Source organism: Aythya ferina (assembly GCF_964211825.1).
Source record: "Aythya ferina genome assembly, chromosome: 5".
NCBI classification, from domain to species: Eukaryota; Metazoa; Chordata; class Aves; order Anseriformes; family Anatidae; genus Aythya; species Aythya ferina.
In genome coordinates, this window is record NC_140301.1 from 32,420,105 (window position 1) to 32,446,483 (window position 26,379).

The following is a 26,379-nucleotide window of genomic DNA, read 5'->3' on the forward strand; positions in this document are numbered from 1 at the left end:
AGAGTTTGCACAAAGCTCCACTGAAACCTGAGAAGCAGCAGGGCAGAAAGCATGAAGGAGCTTGTCTGAAAGACATTTAAACCGGCCATAGATTAGGTGCAGGAGTCAGCATCTCATTAATGAGAGATGATTAGTGGGGTGGGGATAAGTGGCAGAGAGCCTTGAAAGTAAAGGCATATAGCCCACATTCGATGTGCTTAGAAAAGTACATGCCAGAAAAAAGGAATCAAAACAAAAAAGGGATCATACATTATCAGCTTGACTGCAAGAAATGAGATTTTATGACACATCCCCAACAGAACTGTCTTAAAGAAACTGGCAGTGTCACACAGACAGCATGACAGGCTCTCTAACCATTTCCCCACAATCTTTTCTCAAGACAGCACAGTTCAGCCAGCCCGGCAGCACAGGAGCTGGTGAACACAACTACCTGCCAGAGGAATGGTGCTCGTTCTCCCACATCAGCAAAAGCCCCGCACTGGTTCTGCTCACACCTCTGCAAGCAGCTCAGGCCAGCAGCCAGCTAAGCTTAAAGCAGCCAGGCTGAGGTTGATGGCCAGGCAGGCGCTCAGCCCGTACGCTGCTCACATTGCAGTTTGCTGTCTTGTTCCCAATAAGAAGTGCAGACTTTGAAAACTATCACTGTCATCTGCTCACCAGAAACATACCCGGGCTACCCAAACTGAGAAATACTTGAACTTCCATTTCCCCCAGTTACCAGAAACTTTGTTCCTCTTAGTTCCTCTTCAGGCATTTATTGCATGGCAAAAGAAAGAGAACATCAAGATCTTTAGCAACAAGTCAGGTTCTTTAAAGTCTACAAACCCATCCCACAATTCCTCTGCAAATGTTGGACACAATGAACACCATCACAGTTTCTTGTTGCACTTTGCTCCTCCTCCCATAGGCTCTTACTGGTGAGTCTTAGAGTGCTCCTCTCTCATCTCTTGGCTTCTACCCACTTGGAAAACTGCAGTTGTTTGTGTCACTTGCTCTTATATTGGTTCCAAAAGAGACTGAACAAACCCAGAAAAGCTTGGTCCATTAGGGATTAAGTGTAAACCATTTCAAAACCACCTCTTGTTCCGGATGCCCCTGAACTGCGGATGTTGAGAAGCTGGAGTAAGATATTAAGGGGGAAAGAGAACTCCGTGCCCTATTTCTTATAACACTGCCCTAGACAGGATAACGGCCTGAAGGGATATTTGATTAGACTCAGCATCGTGGCTCTGCTGCCCTTCCCCACCTAGAAGAGGAATGCTATTTCTCACTAGAAAAAAAGTGATGGAATATTCCCTGGCAAAACTTCTGACAGTAACTGCCTTCTTGTGGGAGCCCTTCCCCATCTGGCATCTCTCTTTCTCCACTTGACTGATTTGCAGGATTTTAAGTCCCTCCTGTTGGTAATCTATTAGAAAACCTACTCTATTTCTCCCTCACCACAAAATTTTCCTGTGAAATATCCAGCCCCTTGATAGAAAAGAAAAATCAGTCTCTTACAGCCTGGTGAGACGTTTATGATGGCTGTATGTCTGTCCCTTACAGGAATTCTTTACTTTTTCAGAGAGATCCTTACAAGGATCGATTTAAAGACCAGAAAGAATATTCTGCAAAACTTCTGACCCTCCAGACTGATTAACAGCTTCAAGATTCTCCATGCTTAATTTGTGGAAACTGAATGCAGTGCTCTCTATAGCAGAGAGCATTCTCCCTTCACAATCCGCTATTGCCCAGAAACAAAAATTTCATCTTTAGATTTTGGTAAGTGTTGTACAATAACAAATAAGCATTCCTACTCTTTTTCTTCTTGATAATGTAAGAAGTGGCAATTTGATTAAATTACGTTTTTTTCTTAGGTCTGTTCACATCTATGAAGGTAAAGCCTAGGATCGAGACAGAGACAAAAATAAAACATCTAAACATTTCTTTGGTTGTAAGCTAGAGCGTCAGTCTAATTCACTCAGCAAGAAAGCCAACAGATCCTTCCACAACCAAGCAAGCAAATGGAACGATTTCACTCACGTCCAGAGACTGCAGTCTTAGTCCTCCCACACCAAGAGAAATCCCCTCAAAAGCTGACCATTCACTGTCCTCTGTCAGCATTAAAGCACCTTGCCTTATAACAATAACCCTAGTGCTAATCCATTTAAAGGAGATTGGTCAAATCATGTGGCTCATTTCACCTTCAAAAAAGTAGTCCTCCCTTGATTCTGTTTTTGTACATGTGTGTTTCCTCTTTACTAATACCTACTCTATTGTCTCAAATTTTTTGAGCAGTAGTTTCAGCCACAGAACTTTTGGACCAGAGCCACTCGATGTTCTAAATACTGAGCCTTCATTGTCTTCCATTTATAGACACAAGTACACTAAGACATTTTCATCAACTTTATGTGAATTGTTTTATTGAAGAACCTACAGGCTTGCGATGTGGTCGATTTCCTGGATGATGTGCATGCTGTAGCCATTTATTACTCATTTAAAAAAAAAAAAAAAAAAAAAAAAAAAAAAAAAAAAAGATTTGCAAAGCCCCACAGGCTCCTCAAAGTGACATTTTTGTGTGTGGTTGCCCAGGTGGATGGTTACCAAGGCTACCTGACATGGCTGAGCGGTGCTTTGCCTCTGATTTGTCAGGTTCAGCTTGACAAATCGATTCTTTTTAATACTGAATGATTTTCTACAATACCATGTTGGTTTTTTCCCAGGATTAATTTTCAGCTACAGTAATAAGTTAAGAGCAAAAATATGCATATAGTTTTATAAAGAAACCAAAGGCAATAGGAAAATCCAAGCCCATTTTTTCCAGCATCTAATCAGGTACAGCTGTGCACTCTGTACAAACCAGTGCCAAAAAGCTTGTGAAGGCAGTTGGAGAGGGGTGCTTAGAAACCACCACTCAGCTGAGGGAGTTGTTCAGCATATTCAGTAGCAAAAGTTGACTCCTCATCCTCCTGAACTCAGGTGACTGGAAAAACAAGTCAAGGGAGCTAGAGAAGAACAGTTCCCAGGTTTCTACAGGTCAGCCTTTGAGACGCTGCTTATCACTCTCCTTGTGACTCAGGTACTGCAGCCCCAGTATTGCTGGATCAATGCTCCCTGCACCACAGACGTTGCTTTCATGGAGCCCAGCGCTGCCCCAGCACAGAGGGGCATACAGGACAAGGGGACCATTGGAAAAGTTGCATTACTGACAGGCTCTCCCCTTAGTCCAGTTTTTTGGATGTGATAAAACAGTTGGTTTCAAGGTGGAAGTTGAGGAACAGAAAAAAACAAAGGGGCAATAAGCAGCCTTCAGAATGCAAATGCTCTCTAAATTTGAGGTCATAACTTATAGTTAACAACCAAGCGTCACTAAGTTCATTATGACCCATTCTATGCTGGGTAACAGTGGATCCCACTATGAATCACTTCCTGAAGAGAGCAGGACCAGAGAAATCACCCAGGCTGTCTCTGCTCACCATTCAAAATTTTGGCATGGGGCAGTCTGCAGAGACCTCAGTCTCAGCTTCCAGTAAACAGCACAAAACAGGCACCAAGGGACAGTCTTGAACTGTGACTTTGCAATTCAGGTCACCTGCAAATGAAAATATTCTCCATTCTCTCTATTTACTTCACTATCCTCAGCTTCTTATCTTTGATCACTTCACAAAATATGATGAAACTTTGCCATGGAAATTAAAAAAGCAACTGAATTGATCAACTAATCCAGATACAAAACTGAAAATGATTGCTGTTTTTGAACTTCATTTATTCTTTCTCAGATGAAGAATGCATTTACTCAAATCTTCAAGTTTGCCGTGATAATGGAAAAACAGATTTGCCTCTATAGCCTGTTATGATACTTCCTGGTGTAGAACCTCATTACACAAATATCTACTGTTTTTCATGACTGGTATGCCTTCAAGGCCAAAGAAATAAAAAACTTTTTGCTTTTTTAGTGCTTATGTTACATACAAGCTACTTTTCTAGTCACAGAGGTCATTTTTCCCCCAAACCAAGGGGAGTCTACAGTGTTACACCAACTGCTGAGCATGTATTTGGGCTAACTGCAGCCAAAGTCATCACTGCATTAGGGACACTCTTGGGATAAGATCTTATTTTCTATCATGATGTTCCAAAGCATAGTTGGGATGCGAGCAACATTTTTGTTCTGTCATACTACCAAACATCAAAATAAATCAGTTGTTGCTTGAATAAAATGAGAAATACCTGGGATAGGTAAGGAGCTGAGGATGAACTGCCACCTTCGAGCAGTGTCCACATGTGAGCTGCCGAGTCATTCACATTCAGGCTGCTGCTTCCCAACAGCTTCTACTCCTCCACTACAGCTTCCAGTGGAAGGCCTAAAAACTGATAGCCATGCATCTGGTTTTAGGAGCTCATTTTTTTATTAATATTATTTTTATACAGCAATTTCACTTTGATAAATTATGCTAGTGAATTACCTGTTGGCAGACCTGCCACCAAGAATTACAAAGAAGTGATGAAGTTGATATTTATGCTGCTGCACTGGAGTCCAATACACTTTTGTCCCCATTTGGGGCATATGGCAATTACACATTTATCTGCAGTCATGAAGGAGAGCAAACAAATGATTCTATAACGGTCCTTTCATAAAACACAAAGTCACAATAATCAGGGATTTCAGATAAAGCTTTATCTGTTTGATTTTGGGGCATGTTTACAGCTGTTGAAATCCCCCTCTCCCTCCTGCACTCTTAAGTGAACGTCTTAGGATTTCTTTACTGCACCTTGCACCATAGAACAAGTCACAATGATCTTACTTATATGGTCTGCAAAGGCAGACCTCTCATATTCTGGTCATTATATGACTACAGCCTCGTGACAGAGAATAACCTATATTCTTTGCTTCTGTGTACATTACTTAGCATTAAGTTGTACTTACGAATATCATCTGAAACAAGTAACCTTGCCCAGTTGTTAAAACTACACCTGCAATGTAAGTTAAATACCCTATCCACCCTTTGTTTTCTGTAGAACAAGCTGACAGAGGCTTACCAATAAACCAAAAGGCAAAAAGCCAAAATCCAAGATGACCTCTACACGTCTGTTTATTCCCCAGTACGTAAAACTAGTGAAGTATTCTGTAAGCCCCTAATTTTCAGTTCTCACCTTCTACTAAAGCAGTTTCTCCTCACAGAAATTTAATTCCTTTTCCTTTGAGGGATAAGAGTACATCCCTTATTTTCCTTTGAGGGACTATTCCTTCCAAAGCCAGTTAAAAATTAACAACCCACCCACAAGACTGTTTATGCCAAGATTTCTTTAAAATCTGTGACCTGGCATGGCAGCTTAAAAGCATACTCATTTTAAAAAAAGCTCATGAGGAGGAAAACTTCAAAATGCATTTTGTTCAAGTACATCAAAGGAACACTTAGCTAATCAAGTCTCCGTTACAGTCCTGAGTATAGCCTCACTCCATCTCAATCAGTAGCTTTTCTAAGCTCAGTTACATGCTTTAGCAGCTTTGATTACAGGAATAGCTTGGATTTCTACAAGACAAGCAAAGTTTGTATATTTAACAAGATGCAGCAGAAATGCAAGTGAACTGACCTTCCAACGGGCTCCGTTTGATTCTAGTGGTAAGGAGCAACTCCAGTCATCAGGGAGTGATCCAGGAGTAAACAGCCCCTCTTGCAAAAGAAAGGCCTTGTTTTTCATTAGTTATTTTACAGTGTTAGTATTTTATTTCTTAAATTTCCAGTGAAATGTTTGTTTCTGAAAAAAATCAAACTTCCACAAACAGGAAGCTCTTAGCACCTCCGATCAAGGGATAAACATAATCAACCTTATTAAACCAACAAACCAAGTTTATTTATAGAAGTCTGTACAATTGTAATGAACTATGCTAGGACACCAATGAAACAAAGCAAACAAATCTCTCCCTAATGAGCGGGAGGTGTAGTCACTCACCTTTACATGCACTTAAAGGAAAAAAGATTACAGCTTTCATACACAGTTCTGTAACTATTCAGAGTACTTTCTTGATGTATTATCCTCAATATAAGAGAGTTGCATGATACTTTGCTGACTGTTGCTTCTCTCAAAAACAGCATTTCAGCAGCATCCAGAGACTTTGAGAGGGTAAGTGGCAGTTTGATAGTTGCAGATAAATAGGACATAGCCCATCATTCATTTCTGCATTCTTAACTCCCTACATCTCCTGTTTTGTCTCCACTAAAAGTTTCTCGCAACACTGTACAGGTCAGGTCTCAGTGATATTTTTGACAGCAGTACAGACTACTTTTGTGTTACCAAATGTAGAAGTTCACTAATACCAATGCATCAAGGGCAAGCATATTAAAAATACTGAATCTGAGTTAACATTACCTTCAGAGACCACTGTTCACTGCACCCCAGAGCTCTGAGGCATTGCCATGGGAAAACCAATTTCTGAGTTGCTTGATTTTGCAATTATTTCTGCAAAGCATTGGAGAGTGATTATTTTGAAAACTGGCTATTGCAAAATAAGTTTTGATTTTTTTTTTTTTATTACAAATCTTTAACATCATTGAAACTGTTGAGAAAATGAAATCATGTCAAATGCATATCTACACAGTGAATCACAATGTCTCCTATGAAGTTATCACGGTATTCCATGGATTCCATAAATCCACTCCTAAAAAAGTTAAAAGTACATATACGTGAGAGCCTACAACAACTCCAGAGAAGCTGCTAAAAAAGGCCGTCAAATAAAGCAGTCTATGATTACATATTTACAGAATAATCCATGTGTGCTGGAACTATGGACTATTCAGTAAATAAGTACTGAAATATCCCAAATTTGTTTACATGGTAGATTATAGCTGCTTCATAGGTCGATTTTCTTTTTATACACAGTTCATAGTATCAATCTGCACACAATTACATGATGTTTCTTTAAAGCTACTGTTAAAAAAGGAATAAGAGAAAGTTAAATAAGAACTAGATTAAAGTTTCATTAAGAATCCAACAAGAAAGTATCAAACACAGGTTCAGACATAACCAGTGTATGATTTCAGAAAAATAGTAATGCTCTGACACAAAAAGAGCATCAGCATTTTCCTCCTTCGGGGTCCCCCAGAAACATTCCTATCCAGTTCAGTGCTTAAGTTAGCATGTTCGTACTGGCCTGAGTAGGAACAAACACGTGCTTGCACGCTTACCTGAACGAGGGCCTCTAACCTTCTAGACTTCTAATTCTCTTTTAATTTAGTTCTTAGCTCCATATATTCAGTTGTATCTTGTTTGGAAAAGCTCTTTTTAAATGTCACTTATATTTACACTTTTTTTTTTTTATTTTTTTTTAATTTTTTTTAAAACACCTGAGTGATAATTGAGCTGTCACTTTGTGTCCAGTCAAATATTCCATAAAGCCATACAATTCTCGTGCTAGTGTTGCACTCCACTTGTACCAGTTTAGATATGAAAAATGCACATCAGCTACCTCTCATACATTACCCACTGACCTTTCTACTGTGTCCTTCCCCTTTCACACAAAGTGATTTTACTTTTTAAATTTTTGTTTGTTTCATAGAAGCCTGGTTTAAATGGTTCACAAAGCAAGAAACAAACATGAGCTAGAGCCCAGTGAAGACACGATGACTTAACAAATGCATAATATTGAAGGCTTGGAGAAGAAACTAAAGCCCAACCAATGAGCACCCCAGGGGCATCCCAGAAAGAGCTACTCCACTCAGCTAAAGCTGGAGACTCCAGATGTGGTACAGATGACAAGTCCCACATCAAGAGCTGTGTACCTCTCTCTCATCAATTAAGTGAAAGTAAAAAAGGGAACATGAAGTTAAACAGCTATATCAGCCAAGCCGTTTTAGTAAGAAGAATCACATTTAATGAGTTTCTTTCTTGCAATTTCAGATGCTCAAGTACAGCTGGTAGAAATTCAAAACAGCCGTAAACTGTGACAGACGGATACAAATAGTACTGCAGCTTAAAAATTATAAAAAACACCTGAAAAAAAGTCACACAACCCTCCCAAAAAAATTTACACTTTGAACCTAAGCCAGTTTTTGAAGATTCCCTTCTCCAAAGCTAGGATGAAGGAGGAAGAGGAGGAAGAAAGTGCAGATGACCTTCCAGCCACAAAGGTCTTGCGCCAATGTTTATTCACTGTGCCTGTGGTGGTATGTAAGGGGAGATCACCAAGTGCTGATTCTGCGACCACCAAGAGATTCCTACGGAAATCCAGACCTCAGGCTAATACTGAACACAGAGTAGACCAACGAGCTGCATCAACAAAATAAAAAAACAAAACTCAAACTAAAAGAAATGGGAAGACCCCAAATAGCACAGATCCACATTTGTGAGGGGGCAGGAGGAAAGGGCAAGAAGGGAGGTCTATACAGTAAATAGTTGAATGGTTTATGTTACAGATGACTGGCAGTTTTAAAGAGTCTCTTCCCAGCTCCATTGCTGCTCCAACCCAGAAGGGAGAACTGAAAAGGGAGGAAGAAAAGGTAGGACATCATCATGGAGCATGCAGGATCAGAAGCAGCAGAGTGGGCATGCTCAAATAAGCCCCCGCCTCTTTTTGTAGTCCTCCAAATTCAACGATCTCCGAGGGGCACCATCTTTTGCTGGTGGAGCCTTGGAGGTGATGGCCAGCGCCTTAGATTCTGTTGGGGATAAGAGAAGAGTGAGGACTAAAATAAATGAGAACTACAGATTTTTACTTCTTGTTTTTACTGACAACTTCACCACAAAATCACATTTGGCTTCTCTGGTATGCATCAGGTTAAAAGTTAACATAGCCAGTATCTGGTTGCTTATCTTCCAAGGTAAAGCACATGCAAATTTCACTCCATTTGTTAACTTGCTTTCTGCCATGAAAAGTACTTTCATTTCTTAAGAAAACTACTCTGCAACATATTGAAATCACAATACACACGGAGCCTTCCAGCTCAGATCTTTGATAGATCACCATCCCATAAGAATAGCAAGCACAAAAGAGACAAATAACGAGATGGAAGTAAGACTTCCTACTGATGTCTACAACACACACCTTACACACACTTTAAATAATCCCCATTCTTCCATTATGAAAGAAGACTGCACTAAACAAGATAAAAGTGTTGTCAAAAACAAAAACACCATCCATACTTAAACCTGTATCTGTATTGTCTCTCTCTCATACTCTTTTCAGCCTCCTTTCTAGTTTTCAGTGTTCTTCTGTGCTTAGCCTTTATCTGCTTGCCAGCTTCCTGAAGTTTATAATTCGCATTCACACTCCTATTCTTGCCACCCTACCAAATTCTAGTCTTACATCCAGAATTCCAATCTTGATCTAGTTTGGAAAGACTCAACATCTTCTACTTTCCCTTCTTTATAAGATTTTAAATGTATGTCTAAGTACACCTTCATTCCCTTTCCCAATATTTTGGTCCCCATTAAGTTTTGCTTCAACACTATGGGGAATACAAAAGTCAGTGAACAGCAGCTTGATTTTTGAACCTGCTGCTTTACCAATACTTGATCCACATAGTGCATACACAGATTATAGAATAGGACATTACAGATACCCATAGCTTATCTGGTTTCAAAAGGGACTAGACAAATTTGTAGAGTAAGTACCAGAACAGATATCAAAGCTTATTAAATACAACACATTCAGATGTTCCTCAAGGATTACAGCAGCCACAGATACTGGAAGAATATATCAGACAAACTCTTGTTACCTCATTTTCTCCCTAGGCATTTGGAGCAAGGATACAAGTATATACAGGCTTTCAGTGTAACACAATCCAGCTGCTCTTGTTTTCTCAGTGAATGTCACTAGCACACATACCTCTCCTCCTCAAAAATAAGATACTTGCAAAGAAGACAAACACAGGTCCTTTGCTCCCATTTTCAAAAGCCCACCATTGACTCTGAAAGAGTCAAGTTCTACCATAATGATCTGGGCAATCACATCCCCAAACTCAACTAGAAAACGTACCAGAACTGGGAACCTGAAGATCAATCTTTACATCAAAGTCGTGTACTTTGAAAAGATCTTCCGAGAGATCACTGGCTGATTTAGAGTTCACATCCTTATCCTTCCCTTGACCCTGGAAGAAAAATAAGTAAATTTCCAACCCTTATGTGTCTAGACAAAGGTAATGACAATACTTTTCACTCCAGCTTTCACCACAAACATATTTAGTTTAGCTTTCACAGTGCTGGAGAAACTTAAGTTTCTTTCCCTGTAGAAGAAAGAGCTGTTCTATAATAATGCTTTGCAGCATACTTATTTCTAGAGCTGAAGCATGCACATCTACTATTAGTCATAAGCTTCTAGAGCAAAGCTGCGATGGTAGGAGGGAACACGAAACAGAATCAGAAAATGAAACTTGCCTTACTCATGTCCTTTGGAGCATCTGGTAGTACACCAGATCCATATTTTGCATTTAGCTGTGCAAGGATGGCAGCTTGTACAGCAGGATCTCTGGACTGCAGGGGAAAATAAAACACTGTATGTAAAGTGGTGAAAAACTATACTGCCATTTTTTGAGACAGCACTCATATCCATTAATATAAAACCAAAAGAAGATCTAGATCAGTTAGCCCAGTCTTCAGGATCTTAGACATTTTAAGACATCCTGATACCTATGTAATGCATCTGGTACTACTAAACTAAAAATTTCCTCAGAAAGTGTTTCTTTGAGAAGATACCACATTTCTTGTTGATGTGATCTGACCCTGTGACTGGTCTTAAAACTGTCCTCAGGTAGCATTGCTTTTATCTTACAGTTCTGGCTGAAACACTCTACTAGTGATGAAATTATTAAAAGACTTTTCTTTACATGGTAATAGTTGTCTACCATAATAAATCTACTCAACAACTATGATTCTTCTTTCTAATAATTATTTATTTCAGGCCCTGCAATAAAATCTATTTCCTTGTTAATTTGTAGAGACCAACAAGATCTCACTTGACTTTTTTTTTTTTTTTTTTGAAGTACTGATACCAGAACTGTATACTATTTCTGAACATGCTTCAAGTCAAATCATTTAGAAGTAAGAGCTGATCACTCAACTTTGTTATCCATCATTTATACAGCTATGGATTACAATAGCAGGTTTTGCCACTACCGCAGTAGAAGTTTGTGTTAAACTACTTTATTCATCACAGGCCTGAAATGTCTAGTCCCTTCTTTCCTTTCACATATCTTTAAAGAAAATCTCAACCAACTAGAAGCAAAACTCACACCTAAAGCAAGCTGTCTTGCCAAAGCTAACTAAATCCGTGTAATGGGTAATTCTACATATAAGAATTTGCTACAAAAATCCAAGGCAGAGTTGCACCTCCATGTACATGCTCATATCACTCATGTCTTTTATAGTTTTATGGAGGAAAAAAAAAGTATTGCTTTTTCCTTTTTGGGGCATAGTGAGACTAGGATTTCACTCAATTATATCTCACCCTGGAACCCCCTGAGCATTGATAGCATATGGCAGTTAGGAATGAATACAAATAACATTTTCCTTCCTAATCCCTGCATTACATTGGTTACCATTTTTCCGCATATTGCTTCAGTTGAACTTGAATATTGCACTCACATTAGACACTATTGTGGGTTTGCACTGCCGCCTAGTAAAGGGGTCCATTTGTTGATTTTTCATACTGTGGCTTTCAGCCTGAAGAAGAAGCACATTGTTTTGCAGTTAGCTACTTGCATGGTTATAAATCCTCCCAAAGCACCACACCCATGCAAGTACTCACCAGCAATATATAATATCAAGGTTAGAGAGACAAAAATAGTAACAGCATTACGGACCAAAAAGATTGTGTAACACCCACAGTCCTACACTTCACAGAGCAAAACTGTCCTTACTGAATACAACAGAATGTAGCCACCTAACTTGCAAGGTAACTGAGGCTTAAGTATTCGTTAAGAAGCTTAACTATTCTTAATAGAAGTGTCACCACAGAGAATTGACTATTTTGTCTGCTATTTCATTCTCTGAAGTCTCCTTTCCAATTTTTTCCCCCTTACAGAACGTGCAAAGTCACTATTATAGTCAGTAATCTCCTGACTGAGTTGATCATAAAGATAAAGCAATTAGCTTAAAACAAACAAAAAATCACATCACTTGCCTATATAAAAGGTGTTATAAGATCATTAAAAACGAGTAATTTCATCATGCAATTATCTTGCTATGCGTCATTTCATCTCTCTATGCACAGAAGTATTAATTTGCCATTATTTACCACGAGAGCCTTCTCAGACTCAACGATATTCCACTCTCTATTCCTCTGGTTGATGTAACTGCAGAAGAAAAAAAATAAGAGGGGAAAAAGAAAAAGAAAGTGGCTCATTTATCAACCTCTATAAAACAAAACGCCCAGCAGTGTTTTTACAACTCTGTCCGATTACAAATTACGCTTACACAACACAATTGCTATCCCGGTTATGAGTTTTTATTTTTGACAGTTTTAACTGACACATAAAAGGAAGTGGAGGCAAAATTCACAAGTATCATGATATAAGCTTCATGAATACACTATACAAAAAAGAAAACAAAGCCTTACAGCCAGATCACTACTGATTTAACTGATTTCTCTGTGAGTGTTGGCTGATACTATTTTAGAAAGAAAATTCCCAATAACTGTTTCTTACCTGATTGCAGAAATGTTTTTTGTTCGCTGACGATCCAGGGCTTCTGCTCTTTCCTCAAGTTCATTAAGCTGATCTTGAATCTGTTTGGCCTTATCTTGGTCCCCCAAGTCTTCTGCCATGGCCTTCAACCAAACAATAATTCATTAGGCACTACTCTTTACCACAGTGCCAGTCAGAGAAATGAGTGATAGACGCACAGATCAGCCAGCTAACCCTACTCCAGTTGAAAATGTTCTAACCCCATATACTAAGAATATAGTGGAGAGCTAAAATTTCCTTTCAACTTAAAGCAAACCTGGCCCTCTCATTCTGAAGAATTCCGTGAACCTTTGAAAACCCTGAAAGTAAAGACAACTTAGGAACACTAGTCTCAGCATGACTAGGACAACTCATTTAGATTAAGTTTTAATATTGCTGTTCGTCAGCCCAGGAAGAGACCGATTATTTCTTCGATTGTGAGTTGCCACTTATTTAAGCAAGTTGAAGGGTCCCCTACGAAAACATCAGCCAGCCAACAGTAGCTTATTATGCCACCTTGTGACAACAAGAGGCAATTGCACTCCTCTGCACTGTCAAACTGTTTACAAATTCATGCAGAGTAAAAAATGACCAAACACTACAGTTAAGTCAAAGAATATAGGACTAATGATTAACAATTCTTTGTTTTTACTCTGCATGAAGCATAAGGGTCTTGAAAAAGGTCTGCACAAACAAAAACAATGCTTTATATCTTTGTCCTCAGAGATACTTAAGACTGGTTGTTTACTTGTCTTCTGGGCTTTGACTTCTCAGAACTGTTAGGTCTATGCATTCCAGGAAGTTTACACATAAAACAGTTTAGGGGCAAGTAAAACCCTTCAGTGTATTCTTTTCAACACAAATTACTGGTCATAACAAAGTAAAAACTCAGTCAACACTGAGCAAAAACAATTTAACACTAGATTTGAAGCCTAGTAACTTTTGAGTGTTACTAGTGAGTACCCTACAAAAAAGTTAAAATTAGATCCTGAAGTAGAACTACTTAACTTCTAGTATCAGCTAGTATCGTTGGCAATTGTCCTTAATGAAGGAATGCAACAGCTTAAACTGGATTCTAAGTGTTCTGAACCCAGCAGTGAACCTTGAGAGCCGCTTCTTAACTGCATAGTTAAAGTCGAGCTTACTGCTGACTTCTGCCAAAATCCAGATGAGCTCCAGTTCTTCTAAATCAAAGACTGCATTAAGCTTGCAGGCATCATCTCATCTCTCACCTTCTCCTTTAACAGCTGAGTTTTCTTCATAGCATAATTTGGAGGGGCTTTTCTGAACCTTTCCTTCTCTTTCACAATCTGTAAGACCAGAAGAAACAGCAAGGATATGCATGTATGAAACATCTACTTTAATACTTAGACAGTAGAAGCAACAGATCAGTATCACCTAAGAAATGTACTTACTGCCACAGAATTTTACTCATGCTCTTTCTTTGCTGCTGTTTTTAATTTGTGAGTTGGTAATGAGTTACAGCTCCATTCCCCACACTTACAACCTATAAAAATCTGATGCTAATCACATTCGGTCAATATGAAGCAAATATCAAGCTGCAGAAACTGTGATAAATGCATTTATGACGATGCTATTAGCTTTCCAGAACATGAGAACTAAGTTGCCACACCTGGGTTAGGAGTTGAAAGCTCTGCAACACAAGTTGTGGAGGAAGGTAACAGGGCACAAAGGATGAAGTAAAGCAGCAATCAGAACCAAACAACAGCTGGATCACCAAGCTACTCTATCCAGTTATGCAATTTAGTTTTCTCCTTAGGAAGAAGATACCACGATAATTGTGATTCGTAAGAGCTAGTGCTCTACTCCATACGTTCTTTCCACCTTTAAGCATTGCAAGAGCCTCACTACAACACACTGTTTACCTCCTCAATGTCCTGGTCATTAAACTTGTAGTTGAGGGCTTCTTTGATGGACACTTCCTTCTTGTTTATCTCATCTAGTGTAGGTAGCTGCATTCCAGCAGAGAACATCTAAATACAATAACAAGTTTAGTTTTCACTTCGAATACCCTTGGTGGAAGGCTGCTTAGAAGAAATTAAAGTCTGGCAAACTTACCGCTTCCTTCCACTTCATGAACTCACTTTCAGTAAATTCCTGATTTGAGACAAACTCCAAACGAAACACACGCTGATCACTGCCATGCCTGCAACAAGAAAAATGCAACATCCTTTTCTTATGGTACAGAGCTGTGATATTTTATCTTTAAGTAATAAATTGACCCATGAAGTCCTGAAACAGACACTTAAGGCTACTCTTGGCTCATGTGCTATATATTCTTAACTTCAGTAAGGTCTGACAGAGTTCAGGAACCTAAGTTAGCTCTTAGTACCAAACAGTAATACAAAGGAATACTTGACAGCAAGTTTGCAGGAAACAGTTAAGCAAGTAATACACTCAGTAGTAAAGAGAAGCAGACTTAAAATCATAGAATGCGTCAGGTTGGAATGGACCTTAAAAGATCATCTAGGTCCAACCCCCCTCCCTGACAAAAAGTCCCTTCTCCTGCTTTCTTTTAGGCCCTCTTTAAGTAATCGAAGGATGCTGTAAAGTCTCCTCAAAGCCTTCTCTTCTCCAAATAAAAGAACCTCAAGTCCTCCAACCTGTCTTCATAGGAGAGGTGTTCCAGCCCTTTTATCATCCTCAACTTATCTCACACCTGGACGATAAGTACCCTGTTTGGTGACCTATCACATGATCTTAGGAAACACAAAGTTATTTCATGTTTGGACCAGTAGAAATCCCCTGTAAGCAGTACTGAATTATACATTGCTGGAGCCAATCCCTGCATAGTTTCTCATTCATTGGCTAATCAAGGGCCAGTAAGCCTTAGAGACTACATTCTGTGGAGCACTACCAGCTGAACTACCATACTGCTACTAACCAGTACTAAACGTAGTTGTCATGGTGTAAATTTCAATCAAAACACGAGCTCTCTCCTGAGGTAGCCTAAAAAGCTATTCTACGTCATGATGGATTTAGATAAGACTTTTTTTTGTTACTCCACATGTGCACCCACATCTATTCTCCACATACTTATGTTTCTCCCAAATGGTTAATATCTTCTTGACCTATCTTACCAGGATGTTTTGTATTGGAACTGTTAAACCTCATCACACAATCCTTATAAGGGCTGTAAGAACAACTGAGAAATATTATACTGTATTCAGCTTCTTCCCTACAAAGTACTATTTCTGTCGTAACACATACACCAGACCTCATCATGTATGCCTTTTGAATGAAGCATATTTCTAAAACCTGATTATAGCAATGGTGGTGAAAACATATGAAAACATAGGAAAGAATATGGCAAAGTTCAATAGGCCTATATGAGCAATCATGGGTTACTAGTGCAAATAAACTGATCGGCTGTCAACACAAACACAAGTCCCTGCATGAGATTTTTTATGATTTAATTATGCATACGTGTTAGAAAACAAGCAATAAAACCACAAAAAAAAGCATCTTAACAGTAAGAGTCATTGCACCGCCCGATTTGTTTTTTTAGCTCTCATCTCCAAACCACCCAGGGAGCACTGAATGCTATAAGGACACTGATTCATGAACTGATGACGGTTACTTTGGTTTCTTACCGCAACTGTAGTCCTTTGTTTGTCCGGGTACCACCAAGTTGGTAAACCTTTGCGGTCTCTACCACACCAGTTATTTCAGCAACCTAGATGCAAAAGAAAGGATGCAAGAGGTTTTTGTGTGTGTGTTCCTAGAACATACCTGACACATTTAAGCCTTTTCACTAGACATCAAAAACCTTATTCTTATCAACAATTCTAACTATATCAAAGAAAGCAGTACTTTTCAGTGTACATTATCAGGTACTGAATCAGCTCATCATGTATCACCTTCCAGTTGGAAGGCTCTATAAAAAGCTTGATGCATTTTTGTATCTTTTCAGTCTAACTTCTAGCCAAATGATGTGCACCTTCCTGTTTTCTTTACAGGAAACTAAACTAGGGTTAATTGAGTGTTCTAAATGAAATACACCATAGCTATCCACATACTAAATGCAGCCCTTCTGGGGACCATTTTAATGCGATTTTAGATGATATTATTGCATCCTATGATTGTGCAGTTGGAGCAATGAAGCAGAAAAACAAAACTGTGTTCTAAATCACCTTCTATTCTGCAGCTCACTGATGTACTAGAAACCCTTTGTAAAGTGAGAACTGAGACCACACAATAACTTGGGAATATTCCCAGAAATAAGGAATGACTCTTACTCATCCTTACTTAGTCAAACAGAGTCCTGAACTCTAGTTTGCAATACAAATGAAGAGATAAGACAGCATGAACCAAAGCTGAAAGAACAGGCTTTGTTAGTGCTCCATGCTCATTGTACATACACACATGTATATGTCTTGTCATCAATTAGTTTGATTTAAAGGTGAAAACTTGGAAACAATTTACTGGCCTCATTGGTCCCATTGATTTATTTACCTTTAATGCAGTCTCCACTACTCCTGCACCAATTATGCTTTCTGGTTATAAACGTTTAATTTTTTTTTTTTTTTTTACATTAACCACCCAAGCAACCATAGGTACCACAGTTTATGCTAAGCTGCAAATACTGTATTACAGAAAAAGAACTAAATCCTTTGGAACTGAACTCACCCGATAAACAGGTTTGCTGTTGTGATTTCCAATACCAATTCGGACAAAGCAACCAGTGACTGTCTTGGCAAAGAAGGGCATATGACACCAGCGTTCCAGCTTGTGTCGTGATAACCGTACTCGGTTCAGTTCTTCAGGCAAGGACACTGGCTGGGATTTAGGAGGAATTTCTTCTTTCCTGATTTGGTAAAGTTGAGAAGGACGAAGGATGATTATGCCTCTATTTTTTCAAAAAGGAGCCCTGAGCGAGATGCTGCGTAAATTCTACTTAATAAAATTACTAGTAAAAGAAGTAATTCACCACACTCTAGTTGACCATAGATATATGAATCTCGCATTAAACTTTTCTTAAGGAATACTAAGTCCTAGTGACTACACTTGTTACCCACTACCTCTGCTACCACAAAACAGACTTATTAGCTGCCACCAAGGCAGCTTATAAGCTAATGCTTTAAAATAAGTCAGCATATCTTTCTTATCTGCTAATATGCCAGGGTTCTGTAGCTGCTGAACTATAGGACTACACAAATCTGTAAACAGTGTAAATGGGGCTCAAGGCAACACCTTAGACACACTGATCTGCTCCCAATCAATTCTCTAAAGTAGTATCACAGTAGTATGTACCTACATAAGGTAATTACCTGTGTTAATGAACGCACTCAATAATCACAGTCCAGCATTTACTACTTACTCTTCCTCTTCATCAGAGGATGACGATCTGGATGAGCGATCACTTTTCTCACTAGACTTGTCATCCTCTTCCTCCTCTTCATCGTCAGAGTATACTTCACTAGTTTTTAATGGCTGTTTTTTTGCAAGTAATTCAGCTGGGGAAGGGAGGAGAGAGAACAAGGAAAAGCAAGGTGTGATTTTTTTTTTTTTGATGAAAGCTTTCTTTTAGAGATGAAACCTCATTGATTAAAGAATTTTAGAAAGCAGCAGTAAAACAGATATATCAAATATAAAACTGACAGCTAAGTGCCACATGATTAAAGTCACTGATAGGCTAAGAATGCCATTATATATATTCAAACTGAGAAACTAAAATAATTTAAATGCATCTTAGATCTCAGTTATATTTATCTTCTGCCTCCCAACACAACTGCATGTGCCATACAAGATAGGCATAAGAATTGAATATATACAAGTTAAAACTATCTTGATTGAACACATTTTTGTTATGAGACTTTTTTCCTGTGTATAATATTTGGGGTGGACCACAATTAAAACCCAGCAGTAAAACAAAATAGGTCATGTTAAAAGTCCATGGCAAGAAGGACAAGATGACATGCCAGTGAAAAAATAATCAAATGTATACAAAATAGCTTAAGTACAATAAACATGGTTTGGATTATTCAGAGATTAAATAAGAGAAGCTAAGCAGCCAATTCAAACACATGAACTAGATATAACTTAGTAAGTGCCATTCAGTGGACTACTAAGAAAGTTTGCTTTGTTCTCAGACCATTCCGCACAGGGGAAAACAATATGAATAAAGAGCCAAAGGTGCCAAGTAATTTCCTAGGTAATTACGTTGGTCAAAAGACCAAGGAAGATGCAGAGAAGGAGTTCATTCATCCAAGACGCAGGATTACTACATTAGTTAGGAACAGATAGTAGCACTCAAAATATTGTAATAAGGTCTCAAAAATTAATAGTTAATGCAACAAGCCTTCATACCTGTTCTGTTCTTCCTTTTCTCTCTTTCTGCTTTTAGCTCTTCCATTGCCTGAGACTTCTTATCTAGTTTCTCATCCCGCTTTGATCGCCGCTCTTTGTTATGTGACATGACCTAAAAACACGCACAGAAAGTCACTCCACATTGAAGTGCAATTCATAAATTGAAATGAATTAGAACAGCTTGTTTGCAGACCTTGAAAACTTAAAATGGAAGCTAACAACAAACTCAATTTTAAAACTGTGGGGCTTTTTTGAAGTTTGTTTTTTCATAGTCTAGAGAAGGGGAAATTGATCTGAAGCATATTTCTTTTTTGTATTTTGTATCAAAAATAATAAACATTTATTCCTCAACATTTCTGCCACCAAGTTTTAGTCCCCAAACTCCTCCTTAAGATAATTAAAAAGGACTAGAGAAACGAAATTGAACTAATTCCATAACTAATAAATCATGAAGAAAAATTGGATAAACGTTAGTCTCACTGACTACTACTTCTGCAAGGCCAATGCACTTCTTTTGTCTTTCCTGAAGACAAAACATCTGTTAAGAGTACTAAAATCAGAAACAATGCAAGTCTTCTAATATTTTCCATTTCTTACAGGTCTGTCAATAAAAGCAAGTAACACAGAATGCAGCTTCTATAATGAGTATAGGATGCAGTCATTTAAGTCAAGTCGTTTCTGTAAGGCACCGTAAAAGAACCCTGCACACAATGGTTTTATATTTAGATCTGTATGTGTGCACATGCACTACATACTATGTATACATATATATGGATTATACGTGTGTACATATATATGCACATACATATGTGGAGCTAAGAGGTGCCCAGAGATGAGACTCATTCTACCTAATATGTGCCTGAAGGAAAATTCATCTTATCCAACCTTATTTAAGTGTTAAACTCCTATTTCACTAGAAAATAATGTACGCCGAATTGCCCTCTGGAGATGTCCTCCTCTGTTGCACAGAGACAAGTGACAAATGCAAACAACTAGTTCGTTGACTGCAAGTTAGGCAAGATGAATCCCATCCTATTCTGGGAGTGTAACTGCCCAGACTTTTTAAGTTAAGGGTGGGATCTCAACTTAGAAACTCAGCTATTTGAAAGTATAGTTCAATTACACAGGCCTCAACCCACCCCCCAGCCCCTCCCCCAAAAAAGCAATCGTCCCCTTTATGCTACAGATGGAAAAACTATAGAATTACTACTTAGTATTACTTCTTATAATTACTTCCTTAGCATTCGAGCTTTGCCTTCACACATCATTTAAAAAGCTGAGAAATTTCTGGCCTGCTCTCTCAAACCTTGACTTGTAGAAAAGCCTGCATGCAAAAAAAATCAGACCACATAACAGGTCTCGTCCCAAGAACTTTAGATGTAGTCACAACTACTTCTTTGTTTTGCATTTTCCATTAAGTTATCAGTGCATTCCACAGCAGGCCAAAGATGTTAATCTCTTTAAATCAACTGAAAGGCTAAAGATAGCTCAAGCATCTAAATGAACCAAATTCTGACCTGCTTACCTTGCTGTATGACATTAAAGGTAAAATGGCAGGGGTAAGGAGAGGCAGCATCCCTTCCCCTGCTGCCAAGGGAAAAAAGAGTTTATTACTACAGGCAGTTTCATTTCCTACCTGGGATTCTTGTATCTGTGTGAGTTTTTTCTTCTCCTGCTCTTCCTCTTGCTTTTTCTTTTTCTCTTTCTTTTCTTTCTTTTTTGCCGTTTTTAGTTTCTTCTTGATTTCAAACCTATTAGCAGATATTTGAAACAAAAAGAGTACATGAGAGAACACTCCCTCCCTGAGTGAGCAAAATACCACTCAGATGCTATGTGAACAATTTATGCTATCTTATATGGTTAGTAAACCTCAAGGAACACTTCCACTGCTAGGAATGATGGTTTTTATGCTGTTCCCCACTCCCCATCTCTATCTCCTCCCTTCCTCAAGCAAGATAATATAAAGAGAAGCTGACCACAGAAAGATGCAGGCTTACCAAAGGCGAGAGCTAACCTGAAGGGCTGGGAAGATCACGTAACAGAATCCCCAGAATCCAACCCATACTTTATCTTTGCCAGGAGAACGATCACTGCATGCTGCCTCCAACTATAAAAACATTTGGCTATTTCATGTAACTTGAATCTTAACAGCTAAAAACTTGGTTCTTTAAAACCATTATTATGCTAGCTTTTTCCTGTTTAAACTTGATCTTTCTACTGGCTTTGGTCTGAATAAGAAAAAGAAGTCATAGTGAGTACTCCTTCAGCTGCTACAGCACATTCCATCAGGCTCAGGAAGTTTCTTTCTGTGATTTAAGCACTTCCATTTCTAACTTCCCTAAACTTGTCATCCTGAAATCTCATTTTCAGCCCCTGTATTCAGAAAAATAGTGATTCCACTGGAACCGTCCTATGACAGATTCTACTGCAGCATGGATGGGATGTTGCTTTAGCGAAGTGTGCACGTGAACTAACACCAAAAAAAAAAGCAGCAAACCAAACAATCAAACACAAACAAAAACCACTTATCTTCCAGTAACTGAAATTTCAAATGTGTTATCCACATGCACATTACATGGTGCATTCCTTTCAGTCCTTTACAACTGGATTTTGTAGACAAGAAACTGAAGTGCCAGATGAGATTGTTGCCCTTTTATGCCTTAAACATGAAGCATAACACACAGGGCACAGGCATCGTACCACATACAAAGTCTGCTGTAATCCCAATAAACTGCCAGGAAGACATATATATAGGCAGCATTTTGAAAGATTCAACTTATAAAAAGTGAAATTGCTGTCATTCCCAGCCTCCATTTATTTCTACCTGCCAACTCCTTTACACAGAACAGGACAAACTTGTTTAAGATTAAATCAGAAACTCAGGCTTAAATTGTTTAGCTCATTTGTATCAAGTTTTCTCCAGTGGTCATCTTAAAACCAAAATATTCTGTTACCATGGACCTATGAATGAGAATCAGAGAAGCGGTGGCCTTTTACCTGATTTAGGTCCAACCTTTCACCTATTTTAATCCCTTTGAGGAGGGCAGCAGACTAGAGAAGAAGCTGAAAGTAGTATTAGAAGCATATTTAGACAGTGCTTTAGCTATGGTTTAGACAAATGAGTAGTTAATTGTACTGGCTTGATTCACATAACAGATGTTAGTCCTCTAGGGAAATTTCTCAGCAACTAATAGAAAGAAGTCATTGAAGAGGGAAGAAATTGGCCCAGACTTGCCCCAGTTTCACCAAATCTTTTGTTAGATGTATGGGGAGGAAAAAATACTACAAGGAAACTGCCTGACAGGGCAATATTATAGTAACAAATAAAACTACAACACCTATGGTAGAAATCCACAAATGACCCCTTGAATATGACGTCCAACACCACTCACTCTTCTTCCAACATCCCTCTCTTTTCTATTAGTCTTCCAACCAATTTCATATCCACAAAGAGGTAAACCCTAAAACTATTCCGTGCTTCACCACTGTCTTTTGAAAAATTGCCAAAGCTCTTACGCGCCTTATGCTTTGTCTATTTCTAAAGTATCAGCATCTGATGGCCAATACAGAAAAGACAGAAGAGAAAGCAGTCCTACTGATTCTGTTTAGACACCTAGTGTCTAAAATGGTATATACACAGCTAGAACAGTAGTTGGCAACCGCACCCATTCAACACCTAAGAAATTTCCAGAAACAGACATTTCCTAGAACATGCAGGATTTCTGTTACACACTTCTAAACTAGCCTTAAGGACAATTGATATGAAAATCTACCATGAAACATCATTTGCTTTAGCATGCTGAATGCTTGAACCCCAAACACGAGAGCCCAGTCAGCACAGTCTCCATACAGCAAAGTCCAAATTAAGAATAAAGAAAAGATGTCTGTAGAGAAATAGAACAAGCATTCAGCTGGAGAATATTTATCCTAGAACACTGGACACTTCCATCTCAGTTTCCTATACAGCAATAACTATGAAAAACAATGCGGGGAACAGCAATTTCACATGAACACACAAAGTTTCTTTGCTTTACAATTTGACATTATGCAAACGTTAGTCAGACTCCACTGCTTGCAGTCTGATGTGTTGCCTAGCTGTTTTCCCCCATTTTTCTGCCCCCACCCCGTTAAAAAAACAACAATCAACATTTAAATAGGCCGTCTGCAAGTCACAGAAACAGAAATTTGAGTTAGAGTTCCATGTCTACTTCATAGAAATGAGAAAATACACATTTTGTACAATATGAAATACACAGAATATGTTATATATCACTGTTAGTGTTGCATTTAGTTTCAGCTGTTTAACTGAGCAGTACATTGCAAAGGATTTAATTCAGAGCTGTTTACAGTACACCCTGTATGAGTTTACTATCAAATACCGACAGACAAATTTACCTTCTCTTTAGCACTTCTCTCTTCTCTATCCGGTTAAACAGTTCCTGCTCTCTCTCCTTCTCTGTCATTTGTTCCAATCGAGCCCGGTCTTCTTCATCTCCCATAAGATCTTCTCCATAGCCATCATGGAATTCCTCATCTTCAGATGAAGAATCTGAATCCGAGCTAGATGAGGAGCTGTTGCTTTCTGAGTCAGACACCTCTCCTAAAACAAAGTCACAAGACAGTGAAATTCAGCTGGGGCAAAGCCCAACCACTTCAGTGCAGCATGTTAGCAAAGGGTATTGAGAATGAATTCTGTGCTTGTCTTTTTCTATCCTAAAAGTATGCGTATCATGAAAATTAAACCTACAAAACACTTTAGTACTGAAAGACATACCTGCTACAAAAAATAATGAAACAAGTAGTTAAAAAGAAACATTAGAAAATGTTAAGTAAAAACTCTTAGTAGAACAAAAAGATTCTAGGAGCTTTTTTGTTTAGTGTTAAGGTCTGGAGGTTAGAGTTCTATGCCTACATACTTACATCACTTAGCAGTTGCTTGGACACCCATAACTTTTAAGTGCATATGTGCACCTCAAATGCCAGTACAAAACACCACCAATATTCCTTATTTTATAACAACTTGAGGAGCCAAAATTTGTCATTTGAAGACTGCAACAATATGAATTGCTACATCACAAGATGAAGTTAAAAAACACTACTCTTGTAACTGGCAAAGTCACGATGCTAGCTCCATCACGCTAAGAAGTCCTCCCCATTTACACACGGAACAGCTGAGTCCCCAACAATATTGGGTAACACCACCTTTAAACTTGATCCAAGTCCAAACACTTTGATTATCTCACCTAATCAACCGCATTACACCAAATCCCAAAAGCAAACAGTTACTACAATTCTTTCCTCTGCTTTCATTCAAGCCTCAGTATTTCTGGAAACTTCCCGCTTTGTAACCTTACTCTGTCAACAGCTTTGATTACATGTGCTTATAGGTACAGGTTCAGTCACATCATGCATTGGTCTGTCTCCACTGTGCTTAATATTAATATACTTAAAGCATGTGAAGGATCTTACAGTCTTAACTTTACTTTTTAGTATCAACTGAAATCGTAACTAACCACCTGCAAACTGTCATAGCCACGATAAAAACATGAAAGAACACAGGAAGTCTGCCTAGCATAGGAACAGATTCAGCAGTCACGTAAAAAAAAAAATGACAGTTGTCATGATTTCTCTTCTTCAATTTCAGTATAAGCGTGCAAGTATTCTGATTCAGAGAAAACGTAAGATAAGCTCTTATTTGCATTATGTATCATACACCTTTCTCCTTGCTGTCACAATTTTGGGAAGGCAAAATACATCAATCAGAAGAAAATGCTACCCAAACTACAGATGGTACAAGCTTGAAATAAGAAGAGAATTCTCCAGGAGAAAGTCAAGTAATCAAGTATGTTGTACACTCTTCAGTTGAAGCAGTATTTGGCAGTGCTTTTTTAATGGTGCACTTACAGCAATGCAATGTGGAATTACATTATACGTACTTCAAGCCGTGGCAAGTTCAAGTCATCCAGACTACCAGGAACACAAAGAAAGCTCTCTGAGGGTAGTCTTTAACATAACCATTTACTTTTACTCTTCAGTGTGTGCAAAGAGGTAACTTCACTTGGAATTATGCTCTAAGTAGGTGCAGAGGTGTTATCTTACCCTCTTCAGGTGCTGAGCTCTCAGCTGAGCTGTCTTTATCTGAGCTGCCTGAAGAGGCAGCTTTGTTTGTCTGTTTCTTCATGGCTCCTTTCTTCTCTGCCTTACCCGCTTTTCCCTTTTTCTTGTTTTTAGAACCTCCAACAGTCCACTGCAAGGTAAAAATACACAAACAAACAAAAAAAAACAAGAAAGAGATCATGAGACAGAACTATCACTCTTTCCTCCCTCCCCAAAAACATTGGAGTAAAAATGACTGAAAAACAGTCTGATACTTGACAGCAACAAATCAATCACACAAAAAGGAAAAAAAAATGCCAACAGGTAACTTGTTAAATGAAAGCATTTTATGGTGGCTTTTTGTTGTTGTGTTTTTTTTTTTTTTTTTTTTTTTTTAATATAAATTAGCCCTGCAACCCATAAGTTGGCAGAAGAGTCCTTTTGAAAACAATGAAGACTTCAGAGTTCAGTCTGCAATATCCACTGGGGAAAGAAATTACTGAAAACGTTTTCCTAAGAAAACAACTTAAATAATAGGAGTCTAACTGTATTTGTAAAGGCTATTTTCAGTTAAATACTGTGAAATGGAAGAAGCAACAAATGTGTTTCCAAAATTAGTTCACTGAAGGGCAAAATTTAGATTACATGAATGCACACCAATTGCATGAGTTTTTCATAAATCTCAGTTTTGGCAGGAGTTCACAGTACCTGTGTAATCCTTAATGCAACAAACCAGTAGGATACTCATTCACAGACAGTACTGCCACCTTCTGCACCTTATGTACAGCGCACAAGTCAATAATCAAATCAGAATCACAGTTAGGAAAAAAAAAGTCTAGGCTTAATTCTAATTTTGTCTTAACATCACATCTGCAATTTAGGCTGCAATTTCCAAGTTCAGACTTTATGCCAGCACATATGCACAGGCATCAACTTTAAACACCAGAGTCCCAGGAGAGGAGGCAGTATTCACTTTACCATGCAATTCCTAGTTATATTTTTCCATTGTCCTAACCACCTGGGTAAAGCCAGAAGGGAACAGAAGCAGTAAAGACTATTTATGCATGATTTTAAGGCTTTACAATATTTTGCACCTCACTACTTCTAGAAATTCTTCTAGGGGGAGCCTAGATTCCCTCTTCAGGGATAAGGTATTTATTCTGAAGTGAACTACTTTGAATGTTATCTTCTTCATACCTGTATATTACTCTCACCCTTCATGCACATCACCTGTTCAAGCAGGCAGTCTACTCCCCCCCCCCCCAAGAAAATTATAAAAAAATCATAATTTAAATAAGCAAAGATTCTTTTGCATTAC

At 38.5% G+C, this 26,379-nt stretch overlaps 1 protein-coding gene across 1 annotated transcript in view; it reads right to left on the reverse strand.

Annotated features, from left to right (window-relative positions):
• Window positions 1-7,826: 7,826 nt before the first annotated feature.
• The window catches only part of RTF1 (RTF1 homolog, Paf1/RNA polymerase II complex component), a 29,118-nt gene continuing 10,565 nt past the window's right edge, over window positions 7,827-26,379 (reverse strand). Inside the window, exons 3-18 of the mRNA XM_084521017.1 lie at window positions 25,065-25,212; window positions 23,361-23,565; window positions 20,602-20,716; window positions 18,966-19,077; window positions 17,977-18,112; window positions 17,286-17,463; window positions 16,250-16,332; window positions 14,715-14,802; window positions 14,522-14,629; window positions 13,868-13,945; window positions 12,618-12,739; window positions 12,209-12,266; window positions 11,557-11,634; window positions 10,351-10,446; window positions 9,953-10,064; window positions 7,827-8,633 (exon numbers count right to left, since the gene is read on the reverse strand). Of these exons, the coding sequence (XP_084377143.1) occupies window positions 8,527-8,633; window positions 9,953-10,064; window positions 10,351-10,446; window positions 11,557-11,634; window positions 12,209-12,266; window positions 12,618-12,739; window positions 13,868-13,945; window positions 14,522-14,629; window positions 14,715-14,802; window positions 16,250-16,332; window positions 17,286-17,463; window positions 17,977-18,112; window positions 18,966-19,077; window positions 20,602-20,716; window positions 23,361-23,565; window positions 25,065-25,212 (1,824 nt within the window). The 3' untranslated portion in view covers window positions 7,827-8,526. The remainder of the gene's footprint in view (window positions 8,634-9,952; window positions 10,065-10,350; window positions 10,447-11,556; window positions 11,635-12,208; window positions 12,267-12,617; window positions 12,740-13,867; window positions 13,946-14,521; window positions 14,630-14,714; window positions 14,803-16,249; window positions 16,333-17,285; window positions 17,464-17,976; window positions 18,113-18,965; window positions 19,078-20,601; window positions 20,717-23,360; window positions 23,566-25,064; window positions 25,213-26,379) is intronic.